At 40.5% G+C, this 27,355-nt stretch overlaps 5 protein-coding genes across 7 annotated transcripts; 2 read left to right on the top strand and 3 right to left on the bottom strand.

Moving 5' to 3' along the window:
• Window positions 1–8,047: 8,047 nt before the first annotated feature.
• LOC6044729 (gustatory receptor for bitter taste 66a) lies at window positions 8,048–10,854 on the top strand. The gene is made up of 4 exons (XM_001862157.2): window positions 8,048–8,506; window positions 8,566–8,784; window positions 8,847–8,936; window positions 10,694–10,854. The coding sequence occupies exons 1-4, from the start codon at window positions 8,048–8,050 to the stop codon at window positions 10,754–10,756; spliced, it is 831 nt and encodes a 276-aa protein (XP_001862192.2). The 3' UTR covers window positions 10,757–10,854.
• Window positions 10,804–18,683, bottom strand: LOC6044731 (YLP motif-containing protein 1). 2 transcript variants are annotated; one of them, XM_038263643.1, is made up of 7 exons: window positions 18,502–18,683; window positions 16,304–18,437; window positions 15,188–16,170; window positions 14,791–15,117; window positions 12,347–12,385; window positions 11,844–11,898; window positions 10,804–11,688 (listed from the first exon to the last, which is right to left on the bottom strand). In XM_038263643.1, exons 2-7 carry the CDS (start codon window positions 18,393–18,395, stop codon window positions 11,381–11,383), a joined length of 3,804 nt encoding a protein of 1,267 aa, XP_038119571.1. In that variant the 5' UTR covers window positions 18,396–18,437; window positions 18,502–18,683; the 3' UTR covers window positions 10,804–11,380. The 2 variants fall into 2 exon arrangements, with proteins under 2 accessions (XP_038119571.1, XP_038119572.1); XM_038263644.1 differs by lacking the exon at window positions 11,844–11,898 and having other exon boundaries at window positions 11,500–11,688.
• Window positions 18,684–22,658: 3,975 nt separating this feature from the next.
• Window positions 22,659–23,598, top strand: LOC6044732. The gene is made up of 3 exons (XM_001862160.2): window positions 22,659–22,920; window positions 23,005–23,143; window positions 23,203–23,598. Exons 1-3 carry the CDS (start codon window positions 22,780–22,782, stop codon window positions 23,526–23,528), a joined length of 606 nt encoding a protein of 201 aa, XP_001862195.1. The 5' UTR covers window positions 22,659–22,779; the 3' UTR covers window positions 23,529–23,598.
• LOC6044733 (zinc finger protein DZIP1L) lies at window positions 23,579–26,173 on the bottom strand. The gene is made up of 2 exons (XM_038258942.1): window positions 25,900–26,173; window positions 23,579–25,835 (listed from the first exon to the last, which is right to left on the bottom strand). Exons 1-2 carry the CDS (start codon window positions 26,000–26,002, stop codon window positions 23,611–23,613), a joined length of 2,328 nt encoding a protein of 775 aa, XP_038114870.1. The 5' UTR covers window positions 26,003–26,173; the 3' UTR covers window positions 23,579–23,610.
• Window positions 26,174–26,181: 8 nt separating this feature from the next.
• LOC6044734 (DNA replication complex GINS protein SLD5) lies at window positions 26,182–27,175 on the bottom strand. Of its 2 annotated transcripts, XM_038258943.1 has the most exons (3): window positions 26,916–27,175; window positions 26,263–26,853; window positions 26,182–26,199 (listed from the first exon to the last, which is right to left on the bottom strand). In XM_038258943.1, exons 1-2 carry the CDS (start codon window positions 27,066–27,068, stop codon window positions 26,278–26,280), a joined length of 729 nt encoding a protein of 242 aa, XP_038114871.1. In that variant the 5' UTR covers window positions 27,069–27,175; the 3' UTR covers window positions 26,182–26,199; window positions 26,263–26,277. The 2 variants fall into 2 exon arrangements, with proteins under 2 accessions (XP_038114871.1, XP_001862197.1); XM_001862162.2 differs by lacking the exon at window positions 26,182–26,199 and having other exon boundaries at window positions 26,237–26,853.
• Window positions 27,176–27,355: the final 180 nt, after the last annotated feature.

Raw genomic sequence — 27,355 nt, 5'->3', positions numbered from 1 at the left:
CGCCGGTGCTACCCTCAAAGCGGAAAGAGATAAGGTGCTGAACGTTCGACCGAGCTGTGGCAAATTTACTCCAATGGTCCTTAAATTGATATTTTTTAAATAGGTACTTCTTGCGAAGCTGTATGTCAATATTAACAAATAATAAAATTTGAAAACAAACCGGTAAATGTAAAATCGGAAGATTCTTGAAGAAAAATGACCCACGATCTTCACTACAATACATTTAAGACAAATTAAAAGGTTTACAAATAAACACAATTTAGGGAAAATATACCCTTTCCAATCAAACACCTATCTTAGTCATAAGAAGAGTTTGATGCTCGATTAAAGCTCCAAAAATACTAGGCTATAAACTTACCAGCAACAGCACTGCCTCAAGTAAGCACACAAATTTATGTCATTTACTGGCCAAACAGATCAAATTTAATACACTTTTGATCATAATTTCTTTTTTGCGAGACCATTTCTCATCATTTTGGTGGCACACACATCCACACGCAAGATGAGAGGTTAACTGCTTAACGAAAGTCACCATCAATATCTTTTTACTTGCGCTAACGATTTCAAAGCGCTTAAGATATAAAATTGCTTCCAACTACCGGCAACATGTTCTTTGTCACATTAGTTAGTCACTCACTTGAAAAATAATCCCGAAAAATGTAAATAATTAGCAACCACCATGAAAAAAACAAACGCGCCAAGTATTTTGACGTTTGAATTTTGAATACCCATTCCAATCGAAGGCTGAAGAAAACCGATCGAGAAGCAAAGCCAAATAAAGAACAAAGCGTGGCCACCAACACCACCAGCAGCGCCTGTTGGAGTGAGCCAGTGATGCCAGGAAAGAATTTCATCAATATTGGCAGCACTAAGCAGACCCAAAAGAGCGCTGGAAGATAAAAAGAACTAAGCTGAAAATAGGAAAATGTGCGTGGCCCAATGCACTCGACTGATTAGAATACATTTGGGAATTTTTTTTAAATGCTTGTAAAAGTAATAGCATAACTTTTAATCAAAGTGAAAATAAACAGAAAAGTTCACAAAAAGTTGCTCTACTCGTTCCCGAGCAGGGGTAAATAACACGGGAATACCAAATTTTGGTATTACTTGGGCAAATAACAGGGACCAAAATGTGCCCTTGGTTGCCCAGTAATAGATGGTAAAATACCATGAAATCATACCAAAGTCTTGTATGTGGAAGGGCACAACAATACCAAACCATGTTATTCCAAGGGTAAAATAATACCTCAAAATAAAACCATTTCAATACCAAGTTGAGGTCTTCTGGATTTTGAACATTGCTTGAATACCAAAACTTGGTATTGCCATGGTTTTAATTTTAGGTATTCCCGCGCCCTTGGAAAATCATATTTTGGTCTTCCTGTGGTCTTCCACATACATGATTTTGGTATGATTCCATGGTATTTTACCATCTATTACTGGGCAACCAAAATCACATTTTGGTCGCTGGTATTTGCACAAGTAATACCAAAATTTGATATTTTCATACCATTTTTAGTGCAGCAGTTGCAGTTAGTGAAAAAACGGAAATGATCCATATGCAACAGCCAAATCTACTCACCTGATGGTTCCATGTTGTTCTTAGTGATATCCTTCACCACACCGAATGCATTTGTCATTGACGAACGGCATGTGCTTGAAGTTCTTGAAGCTTCTGAAAAATAACAAGATTGAAAAATAAGTGTTATTAAAATGAAACTGGATTGAAATTCACCAAAATTCAATAATCATTCGATTGACTCATTTTTCAAAGTATTGGGTTATCCCGACTTAGAGAAATTTCAACGATTTTAAAAAAAAATCTTAATGGGTATATAAAAAAAATGTTAAAACCAGCTTTAAATTTTTTTTTCAAGTCATTTTTGCGCAAAATTTATTATCTTGTCCAAATTGGTAAAAAAATCCCATAGTTTCAGAGAAAATTGATGAAACCTTTCAATACCAAAATAATACCAAAATGTGCCATCCTGACTTAGAAAATTTTCCACAATTTCAAGTCATTTCTGTAGGGGGTATATCAAAAATGTTTAAAATCAAGTTTGAAATTTCCGGTTTTCAATGAAAGCATTCGCTTTGAGACATCATTTTAGCGCAAAATTAATTATTTTGTCAAAATTGGTCAAAATTCTCCCATAGTTGCAGAGGAATTTGATAAAACACTGTAATACCAAAAGAATACCAAAATGTGGTGTTCGACCATTGACAAATTCTGCAATTTAGCAATATCAAAACAATACCTTAAATTGGTATGATACCACATTTTGCTCTTGCATAATCCTTAAGACAAATTTCAAAGGGTCCAGGAATACCAAAATTTGGTATTGATACCAGAGAAAGGTATTATTACGCATTTCCCTTGTTATTTACCCATGCTCGGGTTGGTGTACTTGGTTTTAGTAAATTTCAAGGAACACTCCAGATTATCCAGCATCATTCAAACACGACCGATTATTAGGCTTAAAATGGGTAGGGGAGAGTGGGGATACTTGATCCCCGGGGACACTTGATCCCAAGCCTGTATCTCGTCAGCATGTGGGTAAAACAATTAACTTTGCTCTAGAAAGTTGTGCGAAATTAACTACAACTCATTGAAGAAAACAAAGAAAAAAATTAAAAAAATGTTTAGATTGAGTTACACACATTTTTCTAAAACGTGCTGCAAAAAACTTCCAAGAGATCTTTTTTTCTTTGTTTTGATATGTATAGAAAACACTCAAAAATTATTCAAAAAAATATTTTTTATACATGAATTGTTTGATAAACTTATCAACTCCAAAACCCTTACGCATTTAATGTTAAATTTATCGTCATACTATTTTTACAATCAATTGTTTTAAAAAGTGCGTTTAGGGAGACTTGATCCCTGCATTTTTACAGCCACTGGAATCAGCATCAAGATTAATCAATTGGGCTGGGTTTTCATACATAGTTTCCTTTAGTATAGTTGTACATAACTTACTGCAGTTTGAACCTTTTTTCAAAAGTTTTGTAAACAAAAATTTCCAGCTTTTGTAAACATGCTTAATTTTTATCTAACAAATAATATTTTAAGTTTTTAAATATTTTACATACTAAACTTGTTATATTTTGAACACAAACGTACAGGTTTTATGTGAAATTGCTGTAACTTATAGAAAATTAAAAGTTTGGATGAATAAGAAACATTTTGCTTAAGATTTCTCCAAAATGTCGAAAGGGGGATCAAGTTACACCTAACATTTTTAAAATGCCGGTTTAAAATATTTTTTTAAAACGCTTGGAATGATTCGAAGAGTTTATCTGATGAAATACCCTTATTAACCAAACATAGATGAATGTTTAAGCTTTCAATTCATGCAAAAAGTTTATAGTTTTGTAAGAAATTGACAGAGTTATGTGCGATACAAAAAAAGGGGATCAAGTCTCCCCACTCTCCCCTACATTTCCCCAATAACTAAAATGAATTTTTTTGTTGTTGTATAAACTTCATAAAATATTGTTTCATGCAATCCATCGCATAAGTAATTGAAATATGCAAGTCGTAATAAATGTTGCTTTTAATAATAAAACAATCAATTTCAAGTTTGCCACACCTTGATGGTTTACCTTTAGTTCTGATGCAACTGTACAAAAGAAGAAACACAAAGTCAAACCATGAAGTTCAATTTCACCGGAAAAGCAGTGAAATTTTCATTGAAAATGTTGCTCTTTTTGCTACGCTTGTTAGGGTTTTTTCCCCTTGGGTATTCGTGCAAAACTAAATATTTCGAAACAAGTAGATTCCTTCGCTGCTACTCGTGTGTCATGTTGCTGTTCTATTGCCTCGGGATGCCCTACGTATTTTGGGGAATGGTGATGGTTCGGCGTCACCCTCAGTCGTACATAGATCATATCCTCATCATTATTCAATACACTACAAATTATGCTTTCCTAGTGATTGCCTGTGTAATCGGTATTGCGAGAATTGATGACATTAAAAATGTGCTCAATAAAATCCTACTGATTTGGCGATTTCTCCACATGAAATACTATAGTAACAGACCATCCAGCAGCCTGATGAAACAGTTTGTTTTCAAACAAGCTTTTGCCGATGTTGTACTCCAGTTGACGGTATTTTACAACTACTTTTGGTATGGCCAAAATGTTAAGTTCAATTGGATACCCGTGACCGGATTCAGTGCGCTTTATGCCATATCTGTTTTTTCGAATGCATACATCGCATTTACCTTTGTGATCTCCCATCTTTATTTAATGATAAATACCGCCACTAATGAAGTTATCATAAAGTTGGAAACATTCGACCGTGATATCAGCTATTGGAAGCAGAATCCAAGGAAAAAGAAAAGAATTTGCTACGAAGTTTCGGAACAGCTAAAGGAAATCATTCACCTGCACCAACTTACCACCAAGACTCTGAAGCAATTCGTTTCCATTGTGGGTTCACTTTTGACCATAACCTTTGCTTGGACATGTCTGCTCACAATTTATAGTGTAAAATGTCAAATTAATTAAAAATTGTACAACTCACCAACTGAGACATGTTTTTCAGACCTACTTCGCTTACGTTCCCCTGGTTCAGGATGCTCGCAAATCGATTCCCTATCGGATAGAAAATTACCTCCACTGCTACGCAATGACACTGTTTCAGCTGATGCAATTTTACTATTTGGTGTCAGGATCCGCTAGGCTTACCGATCGAGCGGAAAGGACAGCGCTGTTGATGAATCACTTTTTCCTCTGCGAGTTGGATGAACAGTTGGAGAGGACAGTTAGTTGGTTTCATAAATTCTGTTTTAATTTTTTGAGAATTTTTAATCATTTTTAGATCGAGCAACAAACAACCATGCTTTCACTTGATAATTTCAGCGTCGAAACGTACGGAATGTATCGCATAGATTACACCCTGATGTACTCGGTAATTTGAAAATCTTTTTGAAAACATACTAGAAATTATGTTTGCAATATTTACAGGCCGTTTCTACTATAACATGCACGCTTATCGTTATGATACAATTTCAACTCACTGAATAGAGCAGACAAGTCTGATTTCAATATAATGCAACAAGTTGTGTAAATAAAACCCAATAGGGACATTACAAAAATCTGAATGTTTTTGTTTTCCCAAAAAAAACTCAAAACACCTTGGCCAAACACCAACCAAAATCATAAGTAGATAGTAAGTTTGCCGCAAATATGTTTCAAACATTATTTTTATTACAGTCCAGACTCGATTATCCAAAGGTTTGAATGTTTTTTTTTTCTTTTTCTTGTTTTAGTCTAATTTGAATAGTTTATCGCCTGTTAAATGCATTTTTTCAATATTTCGTCACCGCCATATTGGCCGCCATCTTGGATTTAAAAATTTTAAATCATTTTAGTGTAGTTTAGGGTTATTTATTACTTAAAAATGCAAAGTTGCATCAACTAAAAAAATTCAAAATGTTTTTTTCCAGACACGACTTTTATTTTGGGTATGTTTGTGTTTATCATAAATTACTTTGAAAGTCCTGAAATAATTGAGGACCATCCAAAAACCACGTAGACACTTTTTGGGAAATCTTCTACCCCCTTCGTTGACAACTTTCCATTAGGGTGCCCAGAAAAAAATGACCCCCTGCTCCACAAGCGCAAAACGGTTTCTGGGGTTATTTTAAGCATCTGTGCAAATTTTGAGCGAAATTGAATGCGTTAACCCATTGATACCCGAGCCTAAAGTTTGTGAACAAAAAAACAGTTTTCAATGCAAAAATGACTTTTTTAAATCGCTAATAAATTTTCAGGGTCGAGTTTTACAGCTTTGATATGCTGTACAAAGTTGTAGAGCATTAAATTTCCAAAAGGAATCTCACTTTTAGGAATAATTTGATGGAAGTAGCGCAACCTGCAGACCATACCGTAAGAAAATTGGGTTTTCCATACATTTTTTCGATTTTTCCCATACAAATTTCACTTTCGAGTATCAATGGGTAAATGTTGACTGATTTTGTTCATATTTGGCCCAGAGTCCTAAAATAGCTCAAGGAACAATATTCGGCTTGTAGAGCGAGGTTTGAGAAAAAGTCCCATATTCTGGACACCCTACTGTCCATACACAAAAATCCACAGGTAAAAAACTGAAAAATTTTTAAATTTGGTCAAACAATTTGCCGCTGAGTTAAAAATTGAGATTTTTGAATAAATTAGAAATATCAAACATAATTTTTTTAACCTCATTTTTTATGTAAATTTGAATTTACAATCGAAAAGTACTTAACCCCTTTTGCTTTCCTCACTGAGGTTAGGCTATAATCCTGCTCGAAAAATGAACTTTTAAAAAAAAAACAGCTCGTAAACCTATATTCATGTATACCTATCGACTCAGAATCGAAAACTGAACAAATGTCTGTGAGTGTGTGCGTATTCCTTTTGGTGCTCAAAATTCTTGCCAAGTTTTATCGGCACTGGCTGATCCGATTTGAGTCAAACAAGTTGCATTCGATCCGTTTTGGTGCCCCATACTGCGCTATTGATTTGTTTGAAGATCCGATAAGTATTTCAAAAGTTACGTATAAAAAAGTGTCAGAGTTGCGAATCGGGTACCGGAATTTTAATGCCGGATCTCATTTATCTATACGAACACTATGTCCGGATCATCCAAACCAACGATGGATAGCTGATTGAAAAACCTTTCAAACGAGTCTAAAACGTTGAAGATCTGGCAACCCTGTCTTAAGTTATGACCACTTGAGTGATATTTATGAACATTTTTGAAGCCGGATCTCACTTAAATGTATGTAAACTATCTCCGGATCCATCATCCGACCCATCATTGGTTAGGTAATGAGTCTTTCCCATGAGTCCAAAACATTGAAGATCTGGCAACGCTCAGTCTCAAGGTATGACCACTTAAGTGACACTTGTGTTTTTTTTTGCCTTCCTCATCTTACTGAGGAAAGGCTATAAAATCACTCGAAAAATGAACTTATTAATTTGACCTCGTAGACCCACCTTCACGTATACATATCGACTCAGAATCATGTTCTGGGCAAATGTCTGTGTGGATGTGTGTAGGTGGGTGGACAAAAAAAATGTCACTCGATTATCTCCGGACTGGATAAACCACATCGGTGGGTTAAGTTAGTTTTCAAGATAAAGCCACCAAAAGTTTGATTTCAATATTTTTTTTTTTTTGCATTTTTCAATTTTTAAAAATTGTGACCATTTCTAAAAAAAAATTAAAAGTTCAGAAAATTTGCTATAAAATTGTCTAAGAGACATTGAAGATTAGACCTCTGGTTGCTGAGATACAGCGACTTAAAGAAAAAGAGAAAGGAAACTTGAAATTTTTCAACCCAAACAACCCTCAATTTTCTAATGTCTCAGTAACTAATGGTTTGATTTTGAATGTAAAAAAATGAAACGTCCGTGAAATTTTCCGGATCTTTTGGAAAACGGAAGCTCTTGGTAGTTTAGCATAAGTCGAAGGATCCACTATAAATTATGGAGATAACAGTAGTAGGAAATAATCCCTTGAGTTGTTATATCTTCATGAACAAAAGAGCTGTATAAACATTTACGCACGCAACATGTGATATATTTTGGAACGCACCTTAACAAAACATGTCAATCACCTGCACGCCACAAAAATATCCTCAACCCGGAAGTTGGTTCCAAATTCCAGTTCGCACGTGCCATGCCCTCTAAGCGGACAACCGTGTTGGTGATTTGGAAGATTCTGCTTCCAACGATGCAATTTTTCTGCATCGTTCCACTCGAATACGACTCCGGAGGGAAACGATTCTACCGTACGAGATGGCGCCAATTGAGGATTGCAGCTCACATCAGTTCGGCCCTGCTGTTGATTCCCTTTGCGTATTACGCCTTGCTCGAGAGCTTCATGATCCCGGAATCACCACTGAGCAACTTTCTGCTGATCAACGAGATGGGATTAACGTTTCTAGCTCTGATGGTGACTTTGGGAGTTATCGCAGGACATTTGGATGAAATTGAATGTTGTTTCAACGGATTGGCAAAGTTGCTGACGAAATGTTTCAAAAGTTTCCACGACATGGATGGGCGTGTCCTCAAATCATTTTTCTCCAAAATTACCTTGTTAGATGTGATAGTTTTCCCGTTCACCTTCGCCCTGTTCATCCCGTTCACCGTTGGGCATAGCAAACTTCTAATGGCATGTTGGTTGGTCAACACGTGGTCCATTCTTCAAATGCTACTGTTTTGCAACTTGTTCCAATCGATTGCCATCGTGGGCACTCTGCTGTACAAAGCAGTAAATCTACAAATTCACAACTGCATCGATCAGCTATCCCATTTGGATAACCAAGAAACGCGCTGGCATCACTTCGATCGCGGTCTCAAACTGACGATCTGCAAGCGATTAGCCATCGAAATCGATCACCTTTGCAGACTACATCGAGCCATTACCAGACTGGTTCAAAAATTGGTCCAAATTCTAAGCCCTCCGATGATCTTCGTCACAACGTACCAATGTCTGATCATACTAGCGGAGGTTCGTGCTAATTTAAGGACCACCTGAACGCAATTCTCACCATTTTATTGTCGCCGCAGATTTACTTCGAGTACATTTCGACCGTAAAGGATTTGCGAGCGGGGCTGCCCCTAAACTACGGCCAGTGGCTGAGCTCGTTCCTGTTTATGGTGATGAATGGACTGCAGTTTTACTTCACCGCCTCGGTGTACGCCCGAATGACGGAGGAGGCGGAAAAGTCGGCAATTCTGCTGAACGAGTTCTTCCTGTGCGATGTTGATTTTCGGTTGGATTTGAGCGTAGGTATTTTGGGATTTGTTAATATAAATAAATTATATTTATAGACAATTCTGATTTTCAGATTGAACTCTTTACCGTGGAAATGTTGCACCACAACTACAAAATCGATATTTGCGGTCTTTACACGGTGGATTTTACGATGGTGAACTCGGTATGAGCTTTTACTTTTCCAGCATTTAGGGTTTAGGCTCTGAAACCTAATAAGCCACCATCTTGGATTTAAAATTTCTAAATCACTTTAGTATAGCTAAAAGGTCTCATATTTAGGCTCGTCAACCAAATGTTCTCATGATTTTTTTTGTAACTTTTGTAATTTTTGTAATTTTTGTAATTTTTGTAATTTTTGTAATTTTTGTAATTTTTGTAATTTTTGTAATTTTTGTAATTTTTGTATTTTTTGTAATTTTTGTAATTTTTGTATTTTTTTGTAATTTTTGTATTTTTGTAATTTTTGTAATTTTTGTATTTTTGTAATTTTGTATTTTTGTAATTTTGTAATTTTGTAATTTTTGTAATTTTGTAATTTTTTAATTTTTGTAATTTTTGTAATTTTTGTAATTTTTGTAATTTTTGTAATTTTTGTATTTTTTGTAATTTTTGTATTTTTTGTAATTTTTGTAATTTTTGTAATTTTTGTAATTTTTGTAATTTTTGTAATTTTTGTAATTTTTGTAATTTTTACAATTTTTGTAATTTTTGTAATTTTTGTAATTTTTGTAATTTTTGTAATTTTGTAATTTTTGTAATTTTTGTAATTTTTGTAATTTTTACAATTTTTGTAATTTTTGTAATTTTTACAATTTTTGTAATTTTTGTAACTTTTGTAATTTTTGTAATTCTGTTATTTTTTTATTTTGCAAAACAAATATAACAAAAAATACAGGCTTAGGTTTTTAAGTTTTTAAGTTTTTAAGTTTTTAAGTTTTTAGGTTTTTAAGTTTTTAAGTTTTTAAGTTTTTAAGTTTTTAAGTTTTTAAGTTTTTAAGTTTTTAAGTTTTTAAGTTTTTAAGTTTTTAAGTTTTTAAGTTTTTAAGTTTTTAAGTTTTTAAGTTTTTAAGTTTTTAAGTTTTTAAGTTTTTAAGTTTTTAAGTTTTTAAGTTTTTAAGTTTTTAAGTTTTTAAGTTTTTAAGTTTTTAAGTTTTTAAGTTTTTAAGTTTTTAAGTTTTTAAGTTTTTAAGTTTTTAAGTTTTTAAGTTTTTAAGTTTTTAAGTTTTTAAGTTTTTAAGTTTTTAAGTTTTTAAGTTTTTAAGTTTTTAAGTTTTAAGTTTTTAAGTTTTTAAGTTTTTAAGTTTTTAAGTTTTTAAGTTTTTAAGTTTTTAAGTTTTTAAGTTTTTAAGTTTTTAAGTTTTTAAGTTTTTAAGTTTTTAAGTTTTTAAGTTTTTAAGTTTTTAAGTTTTTAAGTACTTTACTGCCACTCGAAGCTAGTCCGTCCCATATGTAATTTCGTAAATTTTTAGGTAATGATGCAGTTTGATTCAAAATCATGTAAACTATCAGAAAAACCAATAAAATGTAATACTTTGTTCTAGAAACCCGGAAAAAATCCTCTTTTTCGTGAAATTCTAACACGTAGCCTTATGGGCGGGACAACTTTGACAAGCGTTTTTCTCGGCTTACGTATGGGGCGGACACGATTAGAGCGGCAGTTTAGAGGATAAACAAGTATTCCAATAGTACCCGTTGTATTGAAGATACTATAATATCTGTAACAAAAATCTGGATGCAAAAACTCTGGTTGATGTGCACCGTTAAAAGAATTTGATTTGTCAAGGCTTTATTTTTTTTTTTATTGCGTTTATTTGGGTTGATTTTTGGGCGAACTTATTAATTCAAAAAACATTTTTTATTAAGCGAAAAATTAGTCGAAATTAATTCAAACCTTTTTACACCGAGTTTTCTATATTCCAGGTGATTGGAAGGTTGACGATATATCTCATCATGCTTGTGCAATTCGAGTTGGCAGAATATTGAAATAAAAAAAAGAAGAGACATTTCGGATCATCAAAAATACACACACGGATATTTACGGAACTTCTAATCCCATACAGTTATATTTTAGTATTATGCTACTGATGCAAGTTGTTAGAAACGGGTTCAAATTTAGCAAATTCAGCTCGATTCCATTCGATCGATTCGTTTCAACTGAAATCTTGTCTATTTTATGCTAGCTTTGAATTTCAAGTGTTTCAACTTAACGCATGCCAATTGATTGTGTTTGTTGAATAAGTTTCAGTGTGATTATTTTTAGAGTCTTTTTTGAAAAGTGTTCAAACTATCAAACGAATACATCTTGTTGAATGCTGTTTCTGCATTTCTTGTTCACAATACGTGAAAGTCGTCTAATAATTGTAGTACAAACTGTTTTCACACATATTCTTCTCTTCATGCGTTATTTTGGTTTTCTCATAATATTTGAAAAGTAATTTTGAAAGGGTTTTTTTTTTCAGCTTAATCTAGGGCGCCTCTGTACGGTGCGGTTTGCCGTAAGATATTTAAACGTCCTTTCGAGCGCGAAAAAAACCAACTTGAGAAGCTTCTATCTAGAAAAAGGGCGGCAAACCGCACCGTGCGTACGGCCTCAAAAAAAAAACCGGCCTAGTTCCGCCGGAAGCTGTTCCGGCCGATCCGCTCGATGTACTTGGTCTTGGTGAGCGCGCTGCCCCCGGCCGTCGGATCCATCATCCGGTTCCAGTCGGTGACGCCGACCACGAAGCCCATGTCGCGCATCCGGCGCTGCGCCTTGGCCTCCTCGATGTCGGCCCAGCGGACGCGCTTCTTTCCTCCGGCGTTCGGCGGACCGTCCGACTGCGCGTACCGCTCGTCCAGCAGCTGATCGTCCGACTGCAGGAAGTCCTCTATGGTCGGGGGACGTCGCGGGGGCTTGCTGATGCCGTCCAACCGAGCTGGATTTGTTTTAAGGGTGAGAAAATGAAGTGCATTAGAATTGTTGTAGAAACAACTAAAAATTGCAGTGTTTATTTCCAAGAAAAAAAAGAAAGTTATTTTCATAAGAGTTCAAAATGGTTACAGTTTGATGAGAAAATCAAATAATACCAACCTAGGTTCTGCTCGGTCGCATCCGTGTCCCATTTGCTCGTGAACATTCCACCAAGCTATTAGATACACGCCAATAAGGTCATTTGAATAAAGTCCATCAACGTGCGACGTGTGAGTCGTTGAAAGGTTCTTGTATTTGGTTTGCGATTTTTTGTTTACTCTTAATTATAAACATTTAAAATGTCAGACCCCGAAAGAGCTCATCCTTGATGAAACCACCTTTGTTACAAAAATAACCTTTTTTGCTTTTTTTTTTTAGAATATGCCCCATTGAGAAATATTCCCATATATTAGTATAAGCTATAAGTGTATGAACTGTAACTGTACAAACATATTGTACAAACATTCGTTCAAACATTAGATAGGAAAAATATCTAAAATTACTCCTGAAAAAATCTGAATCTAAAGTCCCAAAAAGTCTAGAAAAAAAAGAAGTTCGACAAAATCCGCGGCGCTGCTGAGAAAGCATAAAGAAGAAATTCCAATTCATTAGTCGCATCTCACCTCCTGGCCGTCCAAGTTTGAGTCTTCATCAGCGTCATCCTGTGAAATAAAATTTTAATTTGTTAAACTAATAATATTTCATTTTTTATATGATTCTGTCATAACCTTACAGAAAAATCTTAAATCTTTAAAGTAATCCTATTTCCGGTTAACATAACGCAGTAGGCCTGGCCCAATATTCGTCAGCATGCAACCGAATGATTGGCTGCGCTCGATAGGATTAAATGAGTGGGTGCAAACTTTGGCGTTTGAGTTTCTTTTTCTTCAAAATGGCTTTTATTTTAGTCAAATTTCAATTCATTTGTAAAGAAAAAAAGGTTAAATTAAAAAAAACATTTAAAAACCTATTTTTTCATTTCGAGGTTTAATTTACTTAGTTTACTAAAAATAAAATTTTTATTTTTATTATTTTTTGCATGTTTAAATATCATTGCTCCTGTACAAATTTTTGCACCGCCCTAATGTATAGGTTAGTTTCAAGGAGCCATTACACGACCGCAAACAAACAAACAAACTCGCAATTTTTCGTATTTGGCAGTTTGCGGCAAACACGCAAACAAACAAAGCAGTGAAACTGGCCTACTGTCAAAAAGTGCGATTTTGTTTGCTTGTTTGCCGTAGTGTAATAGCACCTTCAGCAGATGGAAACTATATCAAATTTTAATTTTACAGCAGTAAAAAAATATGTGTGTACAGTAGGGTGGTCCAAATCCGGACTTTTTTGGGGCTACCCCCTGAAATCAAAGATTGACCCATCACTAGGCTAAATTCCAAATTTGAGCTCATTCTGACCACGGGAACCCCTCCCTCCAATCGCTTAAAGTTTGTATGGGAAAAATCGTCAAAATGTATGGAGAAAAGCAACTGTTTTACTTTTTTACCTGTGGAAGGCGCCATAATTATCCGATTCTTGCCATTTCTCAAATGTAGAACCTTCATTAAATTTAGAACAACTTTCCCGAAGACACAATATTTTTAGGATTTTTTCCCGCGAAGTTATTAGCGCCCAAAACTGACCATTTTTGCGCGGCCAGCTGTAAGGGGCTACCTAACAACGATGTTTATTTCCAATTCGTACACGCACGTGCTCTCTCTCAGGTTCAAACTCTCTCACGAGCTTGCTCGCCTGCCTGCCTGTTTACCTACAAGCGCGCGCTGTTTCTCTGCTTGGACTTTTGTCGTCGTCGTCGTCGTCGTTTTCGTTTGCTATCCGCTGCGCTGCGTTTCTGGCATGTTTATTATAATTTTCAACTAAAATAGTCAGTTTGTATTGAGATTTTTCCCATACATTTTTCCCATACATTTTTCCCATACAAACTTTAAGCGATTGGAGGGAGGGGTTCCCGTGGTCAGAATGAGCTCAAATTTGGAATTTAGCCTAGTGATGGGTCAATCTTTGATTTCAGGGGGTAGCCCCAAAAAAGTCCGGATTTGGACCACCCTAGTGTACAGCAATTCCCCACGAAAACAGCATGATTTAAAAAAAAGTTCTCCGGTCGGACTCCACATATTTCTGGGAGTTCCTTAACTAATTTTTTTTTTGTTTGGCCATTAGGGTGACCTCTGCCGTATTTTCGCAAAACCCGTATTTTTTTCAAAAAATCATAACTCCAATCTATTTCTATCAGTTTTAGCTGTTCCGGACGCACACCAGTTTCAAAAATCAAGCTTGATATTTGAAAAGGTCGCATGATAATTTAAAATGTAAAAATAAAAACAACGAAACTCGGAGAAGAACGGAAAAAGACGAAAACGGGTAAAAATCGTCTGCAAAGGACAGAACTTCTTTAAATTATGACGTTTTCCAAAACTTGCTTCCAAAAACTTGAGTCGTGGTGTCAATATGGCGCAGCCTTCCCGTTTCACCTCAACATTTGTTTACAGTACGGCCACTGTCAAAGATTTACAGAATATCAACGAATTATGATGTTTTTTTCTGAACTGTAAATTCAAAATCAGTTGGAAAACCCCCTGTTTGATGACAAATACAATTCAAAACATTTCAGAATCTTTTATACATTTTTTACAAAATTAATTTTTAATTTTTTTAGCAATATTTTTTTTACCTTAAGTTTCCCAAAAAGGTTTGCGAGGAGTCAAATAAATTTTGTATTAAGCATAATTTTGCTTACATTTTTTATTATTTATCAGTAAGAATGACTATTTTCAACAGTTTTTTTTTTTGAAAATTTTTGATGGCATTTTTTTTATGTTCGAGGTGTTCAATTGTCTGAGCGCATTTTCTAAATACAAAAATTTAGTAGTAATAATAAATTCTAAGTGTTTTTTAACGGGTTCATCCAACAAGTTTGCTGAAAACACCTTGTTGATTGACGAAAAGATATAATTTTTAACGTAAGGAATGTACGGACAAAGTTTAAAACTTCAAATCTGGATTTTCTTTTGCAAACATCTATAAAACTCCTCAATCATCTTATACTTACCACCTGTTCCGCCACAGCCGCCCCGTCACCAGCCGCCACCGATTCCTCACCACCATTCCCGTCCTTGGCTGCTTCCCCATCCTTCTGGAAGCCTTCGTCCTCATCCGAACACAGATCCATATCTGCGGAGACCACCACTGCTCCAGCTCCCGCTCCCGCCACCCCATGTCCCTCCTCGTCAAACAGAACGCTCGCATTGATCAACGGGTGGTCGTCCGGCCCGAGCGTCCAGTTGTTGGCGTACGACCGGATCTCGTCCGCCGTACGGTTGTGCACGTTCTGCTCAATGCACAGATCGATCTCCGTCTGTAGGGTTACCGTGAAGACCTGGGTGGGAATTGAATATATGGATTAGTTGCGTTGGGGGATGTTTGGGGACATCGAAGACGTGCTCTACCTTGAACCCGCTGGATCGCGCAATGGCATAGAACTCGTTGTAGTACTTGAGATGTTCGTTCGGGCAGTCTACGATGATAAAGTGGAACACGTCTTCGGTTATGGTTCGCTTGAAGGCTTTCACCAGGTTCTGCATGTAAATGTCCTCCATGTCGCCGTCGAATTTATACTCGGACTTGGTGACCAGCACCGGGCGTCCCGTTTTGGGGTCCGGTTCGCGTTCCTCCGTCTCCACGAGGAAGTAATCGTCGAGGCTGAGCACCCGCGGTGCCTGTCCACCCTGCTTCACCTCGCAGTCTTTGATGGCGCGTGCCAGGTAGGACTTGCCACTGCCGGGCAGGCCACGCATCACGAAGCAAATCTTGGACGGCCGCTGGAAGCGGGCCGGCTTCATCAACAGATCTTCGATGGGTACGATCGTGCACGGCACGACCAGTGAACCATCCTCAACGGGTTCGCCCCGTTTCATCTCCAGCTCGTAGTCGCTCAGCGGTTCGTCCTGGAAGGCCGCCGGATGAACGAATGGTGCAGCGGGTGCTGCTGCCACCGGTGGTGGCAGGTCATCCATAAATGGCGGCGGTGCGTTCATTACCGGTAGATCATTCATAAATGGCGCCGGCGCGTCGAGCTTTGGAAGCTGATGTTGTTGCTGCTGCTGTTCTTTTTCCGGTTGGATCGGTCCTTGTTGACCCTGCTGCTGCTGTTGCTGCTCGCGGAGCTTTTGCTTGCGAATCGAGGAGGCTCGCTTGCCGCGCTTCGTGCTGGGACGGTTCGGCCGGTTGTCGTTCATCAGGATGAACTTGCACGGATAGCTCGGGTTGCTTTCGTCCGGGTTCGGATTGGCGTGCATCTGGGCGAGCTTGGACGTGGAAGTCTCCGTGTAGTGCGGAGGTCGATCCACATTAAACGGCCGATTCTCGAAGCCCTGCTGCTGCTGGGAATGATTGTAGTCGAAGCGATTCGGCTGACCTGGCGGACCTGGACCTGGAATAAAAGCGCATTACACTTCGGCAATATGTTCAAATTCAAACCAAAGAAAAGCTAAGCAAATTAACAACTCTCTATTCAACGTATTCCAACAAGCCATGATTGTACTCTTTAACAAAGCGACACCTACGTTCCGATCTGCCGTTGTTGCCCTGATTGTTGCTGGGTGTGCTGCTGTGGCCATAGTCGATGATCTGCGGCGCCCCGTTCGAGTAGTCGATGACCTGCTTCGGCCGGAAGAAGTCATCGTCGCTGGCGAACGGATTCGGGCGCTTCGCCGGTGGTAACCGCTGACCGACGTCCTTTCCGTTGTTCTGCTGTTCTTTCTTCTTCTGCTGCTCGAGCAGCCGGATCGCCAGCTCCATCTTGTACTTGCGCTCCTCAAACGCCTCGACGTGCTCGTAGCGGTCGAATATCTCGTCGTACTCCTCCTCGGTCATCCACTCCGGCTTGGGAACCGCACAGGGCGTGCCCAACTCCGGATCGACCTGCAGCTCGTCCAGGTGGCCCGAGTAGTAGTTGGGCAGGTTGCGCTCGTCCAGCAGCTCCTTGGCCAGCGGGGCTGGCTTTGCACCGTTAAACTGCTGCGGTTTCGGCGGTGGTCCAGGCTTTTGCGGCTTTTCCTTCATTCCCCAGCGAGAAGAACGTTGCTGTTGTTGTTGCTGTTGTTTCTGCTGTTGCTGCTGCTGCGGTGGCGGTCCTTTCGGGAAGTCTCCTCCGTTGAACGGCTGCTTCTGCTTCTGCTGCTGCTGCTTCTGGTTTCTGTTGGGAGGTTTGTCCTGGCCCCAACGAGACTGGCGATTCTGACTGTGTGAAGACGACGCGTTGCTGGGCGCTGGCGAACCCGACATCGGAGGTGGACGGCTTATGTCGATGCCCATCAACGGAACTGGACCAGCAGGAGGAGGCCCTGTAACATAGCTTGGAGGAGGTAAGGCCGTGCCGGGAAAGCCACCATAAGTATTATATCCATTGTTGGCCAAGTTTGGCGGTGGTGCCGAGACTCCGGGAATGCCGGCAAAGTTGAGAGTTTGCGGCAGCGGTGGCTGCTGCTGCTGCTGGTACGACGCATATTGTGACCGGTCATCAAGGTCACCGCCCGAATGCAGCGAAGTACGACTGCGTTCATCCATAAACGGGACTTGTGGTTGCGGCGCAGGAGCCACAGCTGCTGGCAGCCCACCGTTAGCGTTCACAACGGCCCCCGCTGCGCTGTGAAGCTTCTGCAAAATGTCACTTTGTCCAGCCGGCAAATTCGGAAGCGTCCCCTGGGCGTTGTTCGTAATTATGTTCAACAGCGCGCTCACTTTAGGATCCTTCAACAGCGACGCCAGCGCCGTAACCGGGTTCGCAGCCGCAGCATTCGCGTTCACTTTGGAAATATCCGGCTTGATATCAATGTCGTTATCGTCGTCCAGCTCAATAATTTCGGCGACCTCCCCGGAAGCCACCAACCTATTCCCGTCGTCCCTTCTGTTTTCATTCAGCAAGTCCAAACCCGGAATGCCACCTCCTCCCCCACCGCCCAAAGCATTTGCAAACAGTCCCATCCCTTGGCCAACACTTTCCGCCGCAGGCGGCAGTGGCGGCGGCGCACTCGCCTTGCTGGCCAACTCCGCCAGGCGCTTGTTACGCAACTGCACGCGACGCTCGAGCAGCTTCTTGCGGCACTCGATAAACTTCTTCTCGTACTCGCGGTATGCCGACTTGTCCGGATGGTTGGCGTTTTTGCTCTTCCAGTTCTCGAACTCTTCCTCCCACTTGCGGAACTGCTCGTCAAACGCCAGCTCCTCGGTCGTCTTCTGGCTTTGCTCGTCCTCTTGGGGCGGTGGCGGCGGCGGAGCCTGACTCGACTTCCTGGCAGCAAGCGTGTCCGGGTGGGGTTCGGCTGGAGGTGGAGGCGCGGCCAGCGTCGTCGGTGGAGGGGCGGCATACGGGGCCGGGCCCACAGTCGGTATGGGAATGGCCGCCGGCGTCGGCACCGCCGCCATCGGAGTGCCCATCTGCCGCGCGTACTGCTCACCGTACTGGGCATGCCACTGGGCGTACTGCTGCTGGTATTGCTGCCATTGTTGCCACTGGGCGTACTGATCCGGAGCGTACGCACCCGGACCCGGTTGCATAGCGGGAGCCATTGGCCCTACATTCGGCGGGGGAACCGCTGTCGAGTACCCGCCGTAAGCCGCAGGCTGAGCCGGCCAGCTATTTCCCGGCCAGGACATCTTTCTCGCTCGCTCTCTCTCTCTCTCTCCGGTCTAAGGAAGCTACGAGAAAAAATGTTGGCAAGTGTGATTTTGGACTGCCTTAAAATTCGACCAAATTTCTTACCGAAAATTTGCACACTTTTCACGCACCAAACTCACGTAACCCTTTACACCGATGTAACACAACACCTGGGCAATGATTTTGCGAAAGATTTTCCAAATTTCTGCACCACTTTATTGGACTTTTTCCTAATTTTATCAAACGCAGCTATCACGCACTATCCATTTTGTTTTACACTAGCAGAACGATTTTGACAGCTTGTCCAAGTGTGACAAAACAGGGTGCCACAAAAGAAATGTTTAGAATTCGTTTGAGTTCTTGCAGAAAATAACGAATGCATACAGAAAATAGAGTTGCACAATTGGGTCCTAAAATGAAGCTTAGATTGCTGATATTATTGTTTACAGCGATAAAGCTTATTTTTCTGAGTACAATGACCCTTTGTTCAACCACAAAGAGTTTAAAATGGATTTTTAAATCAATTTTGAAAAATTAACCTCGCGATCCTTCTTGACAGAAAAGCTCCGACTTGACAGCTCGTTCCAAGGGGACCATAGTTGATCCATCGAAAAAATGTTGTCTTGTCAAAAAAAATTGTTGCGTTAAAATGAAAAAAGTGTTCAGAAATGGTTTTTAATCGTGTCCCGCATAGTCATGAACTATATAACTACTTTATGACAAATAGTTACTCAACTATTTATCAAATGGTCTCTACTATACATTAAATTGTAACCCAACTATATATGTACGATATATCAAACCATTAATTCCATTCCCAAAATAGTTTTGGTCGATTTTACTATATGAGAAATTAGTTGTTAGGCAGAAAACTATATGAGGTTTTCATACATATGTAAATATTTTTATAAACTTGGATTTTACGTCAAATGGTCATTGCCCAAAAATTGACTATTCCTATATAGTTTCTGAAAAACTACTTTACCGACACTACTTTGCCGACACTTTAAAAAGACCGCAAAAATGAACCCTACAATTGTTGTGAAAACTACTTCGGATATAATCAAATTTGATTTTTAAGTTCTATCGATAGTTGGTGAATGTTTACCGCCATTATATGTGATGTTATTTACGTTGCTGCCGAACTGCTGCCGCCTTATCCGATTGATCTATATCTGTTGGTGGTTTTTCAGTGGTTTTGGTGACATGTTGTGTTAGGGAGCAAGCTCGGGGCAAGTATTTTTCGATAAGTCCAAGTAGTTCAAACAATTGACTCATTTTATAGTGAACAGTAATAGTCCACCATGTAGTACACATATTTTTGGTGTATGGTAAGAACAGCATGCCTACTTTTTCTGGAATAGTGAAAGTCAATTTCATAAGCCCTCGTAACATTTTTCTTCTTTTGGGGAGTTTTCTGATAATCTGAGGAGAAGTGGGGGTGTTGAAGGTTCTCTATCATCCAGAGGAATCGACTGTGATCAATTTACTTGATAAAAGTTGAAATTTTTGTACCAATCGTTTAACATATAGTTGGATTATATAACAAACTGTAATTGTACTCCATACTGTTGAAATATTGTTTGAACTATTTGGACTTATAGAAATTTTTAATTCAAAATAGTATGGTGTATAGTAATTTTACTTCATGTAAGTTGACAAATTATTTGGATTATACAAACTTATCGAAAAAATGTGGCCGCCATCAATTGTGTTCTACTATAGCATTTATAGTAGGTTTTTAGTTCTTACAGGTTCTGACTATAAAAATCTAAAATCTGTGGAATTTTGCTATATTGTTCTCAATAAAGTTGATAAATTGTTTGAACTATTAGGACTTGTACATTTTTTCGTTGAGTCACGTTGTCTAAACAATCCGAACTGTTTAGTGTAAGGTTATTGTACCCCAAATAGTTCAAAAATAGTTAGAATCATTAGATTTACTTCAATAAAAACGTCATCATTTGACGATCAGTTTCGTTATGGTTTTGTATAGTGCCGTAACTATATGATAATGGTTAAGTATGTGGTAACTACATCTCTTTTAGTAGTAATATAGTTTGGACTATTCCCCCGATGGTTTTTGATTATGCGGGGTGTTTTACCGTTTTACATAAAAATTGACATAGGGCTTTTGTACCCAATTCCGCAAAACTTCTAAAAATACTGAAGCGAACACTCAAGGTTTAAAAAAAAGTCATAAAAACAAAATTTCTCCGTTATGTCACTTATAGAAAAGTTAAAAAACACATTTCAAAATTCAAAGCCTGATGATTGTCAAAAATGTAAGCCGAAAAGTATCACAAAATGACAACACTACACAGCAAATTTTGGATAGCCATTTCAGTAAAATAAATAACTGAATGCGATTCACTTTTGCATCACTTTTGCTGAAATTCGTCAATGAACAAAAACATTGCTGAAAAATCGACGGTAACATTTCAAAAGGCATCATGTACATTTTGACACTTTCTGGGTTATTGCATATTCTAAAAGTACTCTTAATAAGCTACCTCTCCACCAAAAATGAGCAAAAGTTACTTCAGTAAAGTCTATTTAATCATGATTTTAAATAAAGTAACATAAACAAAATCTCTGCCATCAGCAGTCCCTGTTTATATAGCCCTGTCAACCTGTCAAACAAAAGACTACATAAACCTCGTCACGAAAAAAAAGCATCATGAACAAAGCGCCATGTACATTCGGCGAAGAAAAACGAATCATAACAAAGCGTCCCCCTCAATGACAGCAGGGTGATATAGACGTTAGTGATTTCAAAAGAAGTTATGTTTGTTTTTCTTAAATAAAACGACGGAAATAATGTTTTATTGAATTTGGATGATCAAGTATCAATGAAAGCAACGTTTTTCATCGTTTGTTATTATTAGAACATCTTATTTTGCTTTTATATTAAAATGGGAATTGAAAATGGATGCTCAACATTCAAATGCGTTTTTCTCAAAACGCATGGTTTGTACATGATGCTTTTTGAAATGTTGGCGTCGAACTTTTAAAAATACTGAAGCGAACACTCAAGGTTTTAAAAAAAAGTCATAAAAAACTAAATTTCTCCGTTATGTCACTTATAGAAAAGTTAAAAAACACATTTCAAAATTCAAAGCCTGATGATTTTCAAAAATGTAAGCCGGAAAGTATCACAAAATGACAACACTACACAGCAAATTTTGGATTGCAATTACAGTAAAATAAATAACTGAATGCGATTCACTTTTGCATCACTTTTGCTGAAATTCGTCAAACATTGCTGAAAAATCAGTAACTGCACATCTGTCAAACTGAAATGTCACTTATGACTTAAGGTTTAGATGCTGCCGAGAGAAAATCCTCTTTCAAATGGGTTTTTTTTTAATTTTGTATTGCGCGTATTGAGAAAATATCAGTTTTGGTGATTTTCTTGTAGAGGTCTCAAAGATATGCGCGCAAGAGTTCAATTGATCGTAGCAATCTTGTTGATTTTCGCGTTTTGTGACCATTTTGCGTTTTGATTTGGTTTATTTCAGACAGCAAGTGATTTTAACGGAAAAAATAAATATTATTTTGAATTGAACTACTTTCTTTTGTTGATATTTATTGATTCGAATTTGGTGGTTTGACGAAGTGCCTCTTCCCAGATTTAAGATAATTAGAATTTCTGTGTGAATAAGGCAATTGCACACCGTAAAATGAGTCACATCCGATAGATGCTGGAGAAAATCTGTCCTACGATTTTCAACTGGGTCGGTTCAGGAATCAAGTTACAAAATTAATCTAAGCTTTCTGTTAAGTTCTTTGGTTTAGGTAGTTGAATGCTTTTCAATCATCAGGCAGACAGTTGATGAGAATTTTGAAAAATAAAAAATGCGAACCAAACCTTTAAAAAAAATCATTCTTAGGACCATTACAAATTTTATGAGCGAGATGCTCGAATCTTAGCTCGAGATGAAACACTTGACTTTTTTTATAATAAAATTATCTAAGCACGCGGTTTATTAAGTAAACCTCGTAATAAACTAGTATGTTTTTCTTCTATTTCGTTTAAATTTTGTTTTTCACAGTTTACATCACATTCAATTTGTATTATTTCGACGGTAACATTTCAAAAGGCATCATGCACATTTTGACACATTCTGATTTTTTTAACGCTGTTTCCAAGAGTCTGCAAGCATGTCGTTTCTGCCGATTCTGCAGAAACGAGATTTTCTAAACAATCATGTAATTATTGAATGACCCCTCTGTGTTGACGACAATCGAATTCGAAGCCCGCTTTGACACATCGTGCGCCCAGGCAGACCGCAGAACAGAAATGTGTTCCCGTCGATCCGGCAGTGTTTGGGTTTAGCTGAAAAGAAAAAAAAAGTTCTCTCCCAAAGAAAATCCGAGCCGATGGCCGCCGCCGCCGCAATCGCTCCGCCCCTCGCCCAGCAGCAGGAGCTGTTCAAGGAGGTGGTCGAGAACATCTTCAACCGCTGGACCGCGCTGCGTTTGGCCGTCGAGCACGGCATGGGAGGCGCGCTGGGGCTGAACGTAAGTGTTCCGCTGGCTGCTCCGGATCACCCGGACCAACACAACCAACACGAAATGATGATGATGCACCGATCCCCGTTTCAGACTGCAATTGAAATTATCAACTACGTCACCTGCTACTGCACCGAGAACAAAAGGGTGGACTTTATCGATCTGCGCGAGGTGTTGGAGGAAATTATGGACCAGGAGTTCCAAACGATCTGCCAGGACGAGTCGATCGATGGTAGTTGACGGTGGGGTTGGGCTTCTGGATTTTGGTTGAAATTGTTTGTTTTTTTTTAGAAATTAGTCACATTCTGATCAAGTATCTGAACCTGGTCAAAAGCAACAAAGTGGACGAGATGAGGGCGGAGCTGGCCCGGATGGGACCGTGCGAGATCTGGATCAAGTCGGGCAACCGGATAAAGGTTCAAAAGATGGACGATAGCAGTGGAACCGAGGACGACGAGGAGGAGGAAGATGATGATGACGACATGGAAGTTGAGGCGCCTCCGTTTACCAGAACCGTTGCGATGAGCGCTCCCAGCACGGAAGGATCGACGACCAACTTTGTGGAGGAGGAAGTCGAGCCGGGCTGGACGCAGGTCTGCAACCGGAGGCGGAGGTAAACTGCGTAAAACTAGGTCTTGTTGTAAAATGTCACAAGTTTTTCTTTGAATAAGCCGGAAAAAAATGGAAGTACTTTTTCTTTTATTTCTCATCTTCGAAACTGCTAATGTTCCAGTCGGATTCTTCGTCTGCCTTGGACACGTGGATGACCGTTGAGGAGAGCGTCGGCCCGATTGGAACCGCGTCCGTTGTGCCGCTACCTTGTTTGTCCAGGTTGAACAAAACACGCTTTCTTGGAACGGGTTTCGCCGCGTTTAAATCGCTCGAATCGGATTGGTCCGCTTCCTTGCGGCCTTCGACGGTTATGAGGTCGGGTGGGGTGCCGACCTGTTTGATGGGCGTGTCCAGCAACCGTTCCAGGTGGCGTTCGTACTCGGAGAATGAGGCTCGCGGGGAGGTTCGCAGGGAAGGCGGCAAGGCGTTGATTTCCGCTTGGACGGTTAGGATTTCGTCGTTGTTGTTGGCATGTTTGACTTCCGGAACGGACAGAAAGTTTGAGTTTGGCCCGACGGATTTAATTTTGAACAGGTTTGCGTTAGAGGTCGTCGTTTTAAGGGCGTTCGGTCTATCGGGCAGAATTTCGGAAGGCGTTTGGAGTGAAGAGCGGAATTTTGGAACCGGCTGCGGAGCGGATTCTTTCTTCTTGATGACCGGCAAATCTTCCGATTTTGAAGGTTGTTTGCTCGATTCGCCAATTTTTCCCTTCGCAATCTGATCCACCTTTGCCAACAACTGATTTCTTGTGATGAAGAACCCACGATTTTTCTTTCGGTTGACATCTCTCCGCTCGGCCATCGCTTCCGCGACCGTGTTCAGATCATCCTTTGGAAGCGACTTGGCCTTCGGGTCGATCCCAAGCGACTTCAAGCGCGTCTTGAAAGTGTTCATGATCTGCTTCTTTGGCGAAACTAGCTTTCTCTCCGGTTTCTGTGGCACCTCGTGCGAAACCTCCGGGGGTGGTTCAACGGCAATCTTGGCCAAAAATCGAGCTTTCGCCGCTTCAAGTGCCCTTATTTCGTCGTCACTCTCCGTTTGCGCAGCCTCTTCCGAGGCCGAGCCATGCTCCTCGATGGCCTCATCAATCTCCGACTCGACCTGCTGCTCCTGTTCAGGTGGTGGCAACAAAACTTTGCTCTCCTCCCGTCGAATCTCAACGGCAGCTTCTTTCCGCTCCATTCGCCGCTCCAACTGTTTAAATTTATCCTCGTAGACGGCCTCCACGTTCTGCACCGTCTCACGCACCTGTCGCTGGCTGTTTTCGTACATCCGTTCCAGCTCGTGGTATCGCTGCTTCCAGATGCGGTCGTCTTCCTCGTCGTGCACGTGGCGCTGTTCCGGAATCGACGCGGGTCGCTTCTCCAGCTCGTGGATCGCCGCGGTCAAATTTCGCCGAACTTGCTCGATTTCGCCGTTAAACTTTTCCCGCTCGAGCGTCTTCCACGCTTCAAACTGTTCCTTCTGCTCGCGGACGATCGCCTCCAGGTCGGATTTGGAGATGTAATCTAAGGGGACTGGGGACGGGGTGAGTCGTTGGATCGGGGACAACCTCGGAGGCGTCTCGGGCGTTTTGCTGCGGATGCTCGTTTGGACTTCCTTTTCGTTGACGTCTTTGAAGTCTTCCAGATTACTTTGGATAGCAATGCTCTTTACCTCAATCGGCACTTGTTTGCTCTGCTCCGGCTGTTCCCGCTCCTTCGGTCTATCTTTCTCACAACTGTGACAACGATGATCTCGGCTGCGCTGGTCCATCAAGTCCTTCTCCGCCACGTTCAGTCTTTCCTTCAGCTGTTTCACCTCCAACTCCAGCTTGATCGTATTGATCAGGTTTGAATCCGTTTCGGACAGCTTCCTACCGGCGGTCACGCTCGGTTCCGGTTCATGGCTAACGCCATGCTTTCGAACCATGTGCGAGTGCAGCAGTTCCGAGCTTATAAAGTTCTTCGTACACTTTGAACAAGGGTAAACGGCATGCTGCTGAATTTGGACGTTCTCAGCGCGTTGTAATCGCCGATGCAACGTCATCAACTCGTCGTTTTTCTTGCGACAAATCTTCTCCAATCGGGCATTCTCCTTCTGCACGTCCTGGGCCGTATTCCGGATCTCCATCACGGTCTCGTCCAAAAACTGCTTGCAAAACAGCAAATACTGCACGCTAAACTGAGCTAAAACGAAGTATTTCCCGATGGCCGGATCCAAAATCCGATTGTTCAGCACACTTCCGATGGGAACCTCCGAAATGTGCGGAATAAACTCGTCCAGCTTTTCGTAGTCCCTCTCACTTACGATAGAGTACGGATCGATGGAAGCTAAAATTAAAATAGAACAAAACCATTGCATAATCACGACTTGTCACGACGCCAAAAACGTTACCAATGAATCTCCAGTCGATGCAGTGACCGACGGAGAGCTCACGAATCGCGAAACCTGCTTCACGTGCAATTTTCGGAAAATTGTGGTTCCATTTGTGCGACATCGTGAAGAAATCACAAACTCGCCACAAATCTTCAAACAGTTTCAAAAAGTTCTTTGTTTTTGTTTACCTACGATGAATTTTTGATGACAAACACGAATCTTGCAGAAAAGTTCGGAACCAAACAACCTCCGGTTGCCATGGAAGTTACGGGGACCAAACAAACCCTTCCGATGAAGTACTAGAAGAGCACGTGGCGGCTGTGATAACGGTGCGCAAATTAGAAGATTTATCCGCCAAATAAATAATACCAAAAAAATAACCTGTATTTAAAAACCCTAAATCAACTCCACAATCCCCTCCAACACGAGCGGTTCCACGTCCCGATACTTGAACATGTGCACCGATCCCGCCGCCACATTAATCGTCTCATGGTCCGCACTAATCGAAAATTCCGCCACGTTCTCCTTCGCCCGCACAAACACGTGGCTGTCCAGGTTCGGAACCACCTTGCGGATGTTCTCATCATCCTGGCAGCTTCGCGGCATGTGCCGCACCGCCACCTGGTGGAAGTGACTCTCCACACTCTTGTAGAAATCCGTCGCAAACTGAAGCTCCCCCGCCGACAGCCGCTTCTCCCCGGCCGCGCGTTTAGACTCCTCGTCCAGGATGTGGAACGTGTACTCCTCAATCTTCTGCAAGCGGCACCGGTGGTAGCTGGCCAGCAGGTACCGTATCCGCTCCACCTCCATCCGGTGGGCAATGTACAACATTTCGTTCTTATTGGTACTTGCCAGATTTTCCTCCATGTAAACCAACTGACTCAGCACCATGTCCACGATCGGTTCCTCGTACGGCAAGATTTGCACGGCAAACTTTTCGTTCATCCAGGCGCGCTGAAGCGCGTCGAGAACCTGCCACAAAGACACAACATAATCAATAATTCAAAACCCAAAAAAATACACAAATCTCCAACCTGCTTGGAAGTCATCTGGATCTCCTCGCCGTCCGAGTCGTCCGGCTGATTGTCCTCCCCCTCCTCGGGTGCGGCATCGGCGCCGACATCCTCCGACTGGTCCATCTCGGCCAGGAAGCGATCGTCGTCAGCGCTCAAGCCGTAGCGGGACATTTTGCACTATTTTAAAACACCAAATTTTACGAAAACAGGCACCTCAAAAAATCGATTGAACGAGCCGCGGAACAACACAACCGTCGTAAACAAATTGAAATGCCGCGCAATCATCTGTCAACTGGACTGTTTTGGATTTTCAAGGCAGGGGTGCCCAACTTCTAGCATCTCTCATTTTGATAAATAAAACAAAAAATCTGGAGTTTTTTTAAAGGTCCAATAAACCAAATTTCCAGGTTTTGCTTTTTGGGTGTTTTTAAAACCTCCTTGAGTCAGGGGTATTAAAA

Source organism: Culex quinquefasciatus, chromosome 3 (genome assembly GCF_015732765.1).
Source record: "Culex quinquefasciatus strain JHB chromosome 3, VPISU_Cqui_1.0_pri_paternal, whole genome shotgun sequence".
In the NCBI taxonomy this organism is placed as follows: domain Eukaryota; kingdom Metazoa; phylum Arthropoda; class Insecta; order Diptera; family Culicidae; genus Culex; species Culex quinquefasciatus.
Note: the sequence above shows the minus strand (reverse complement) of the source record. Positions and strands in the feature narration are given on the sequence as shown.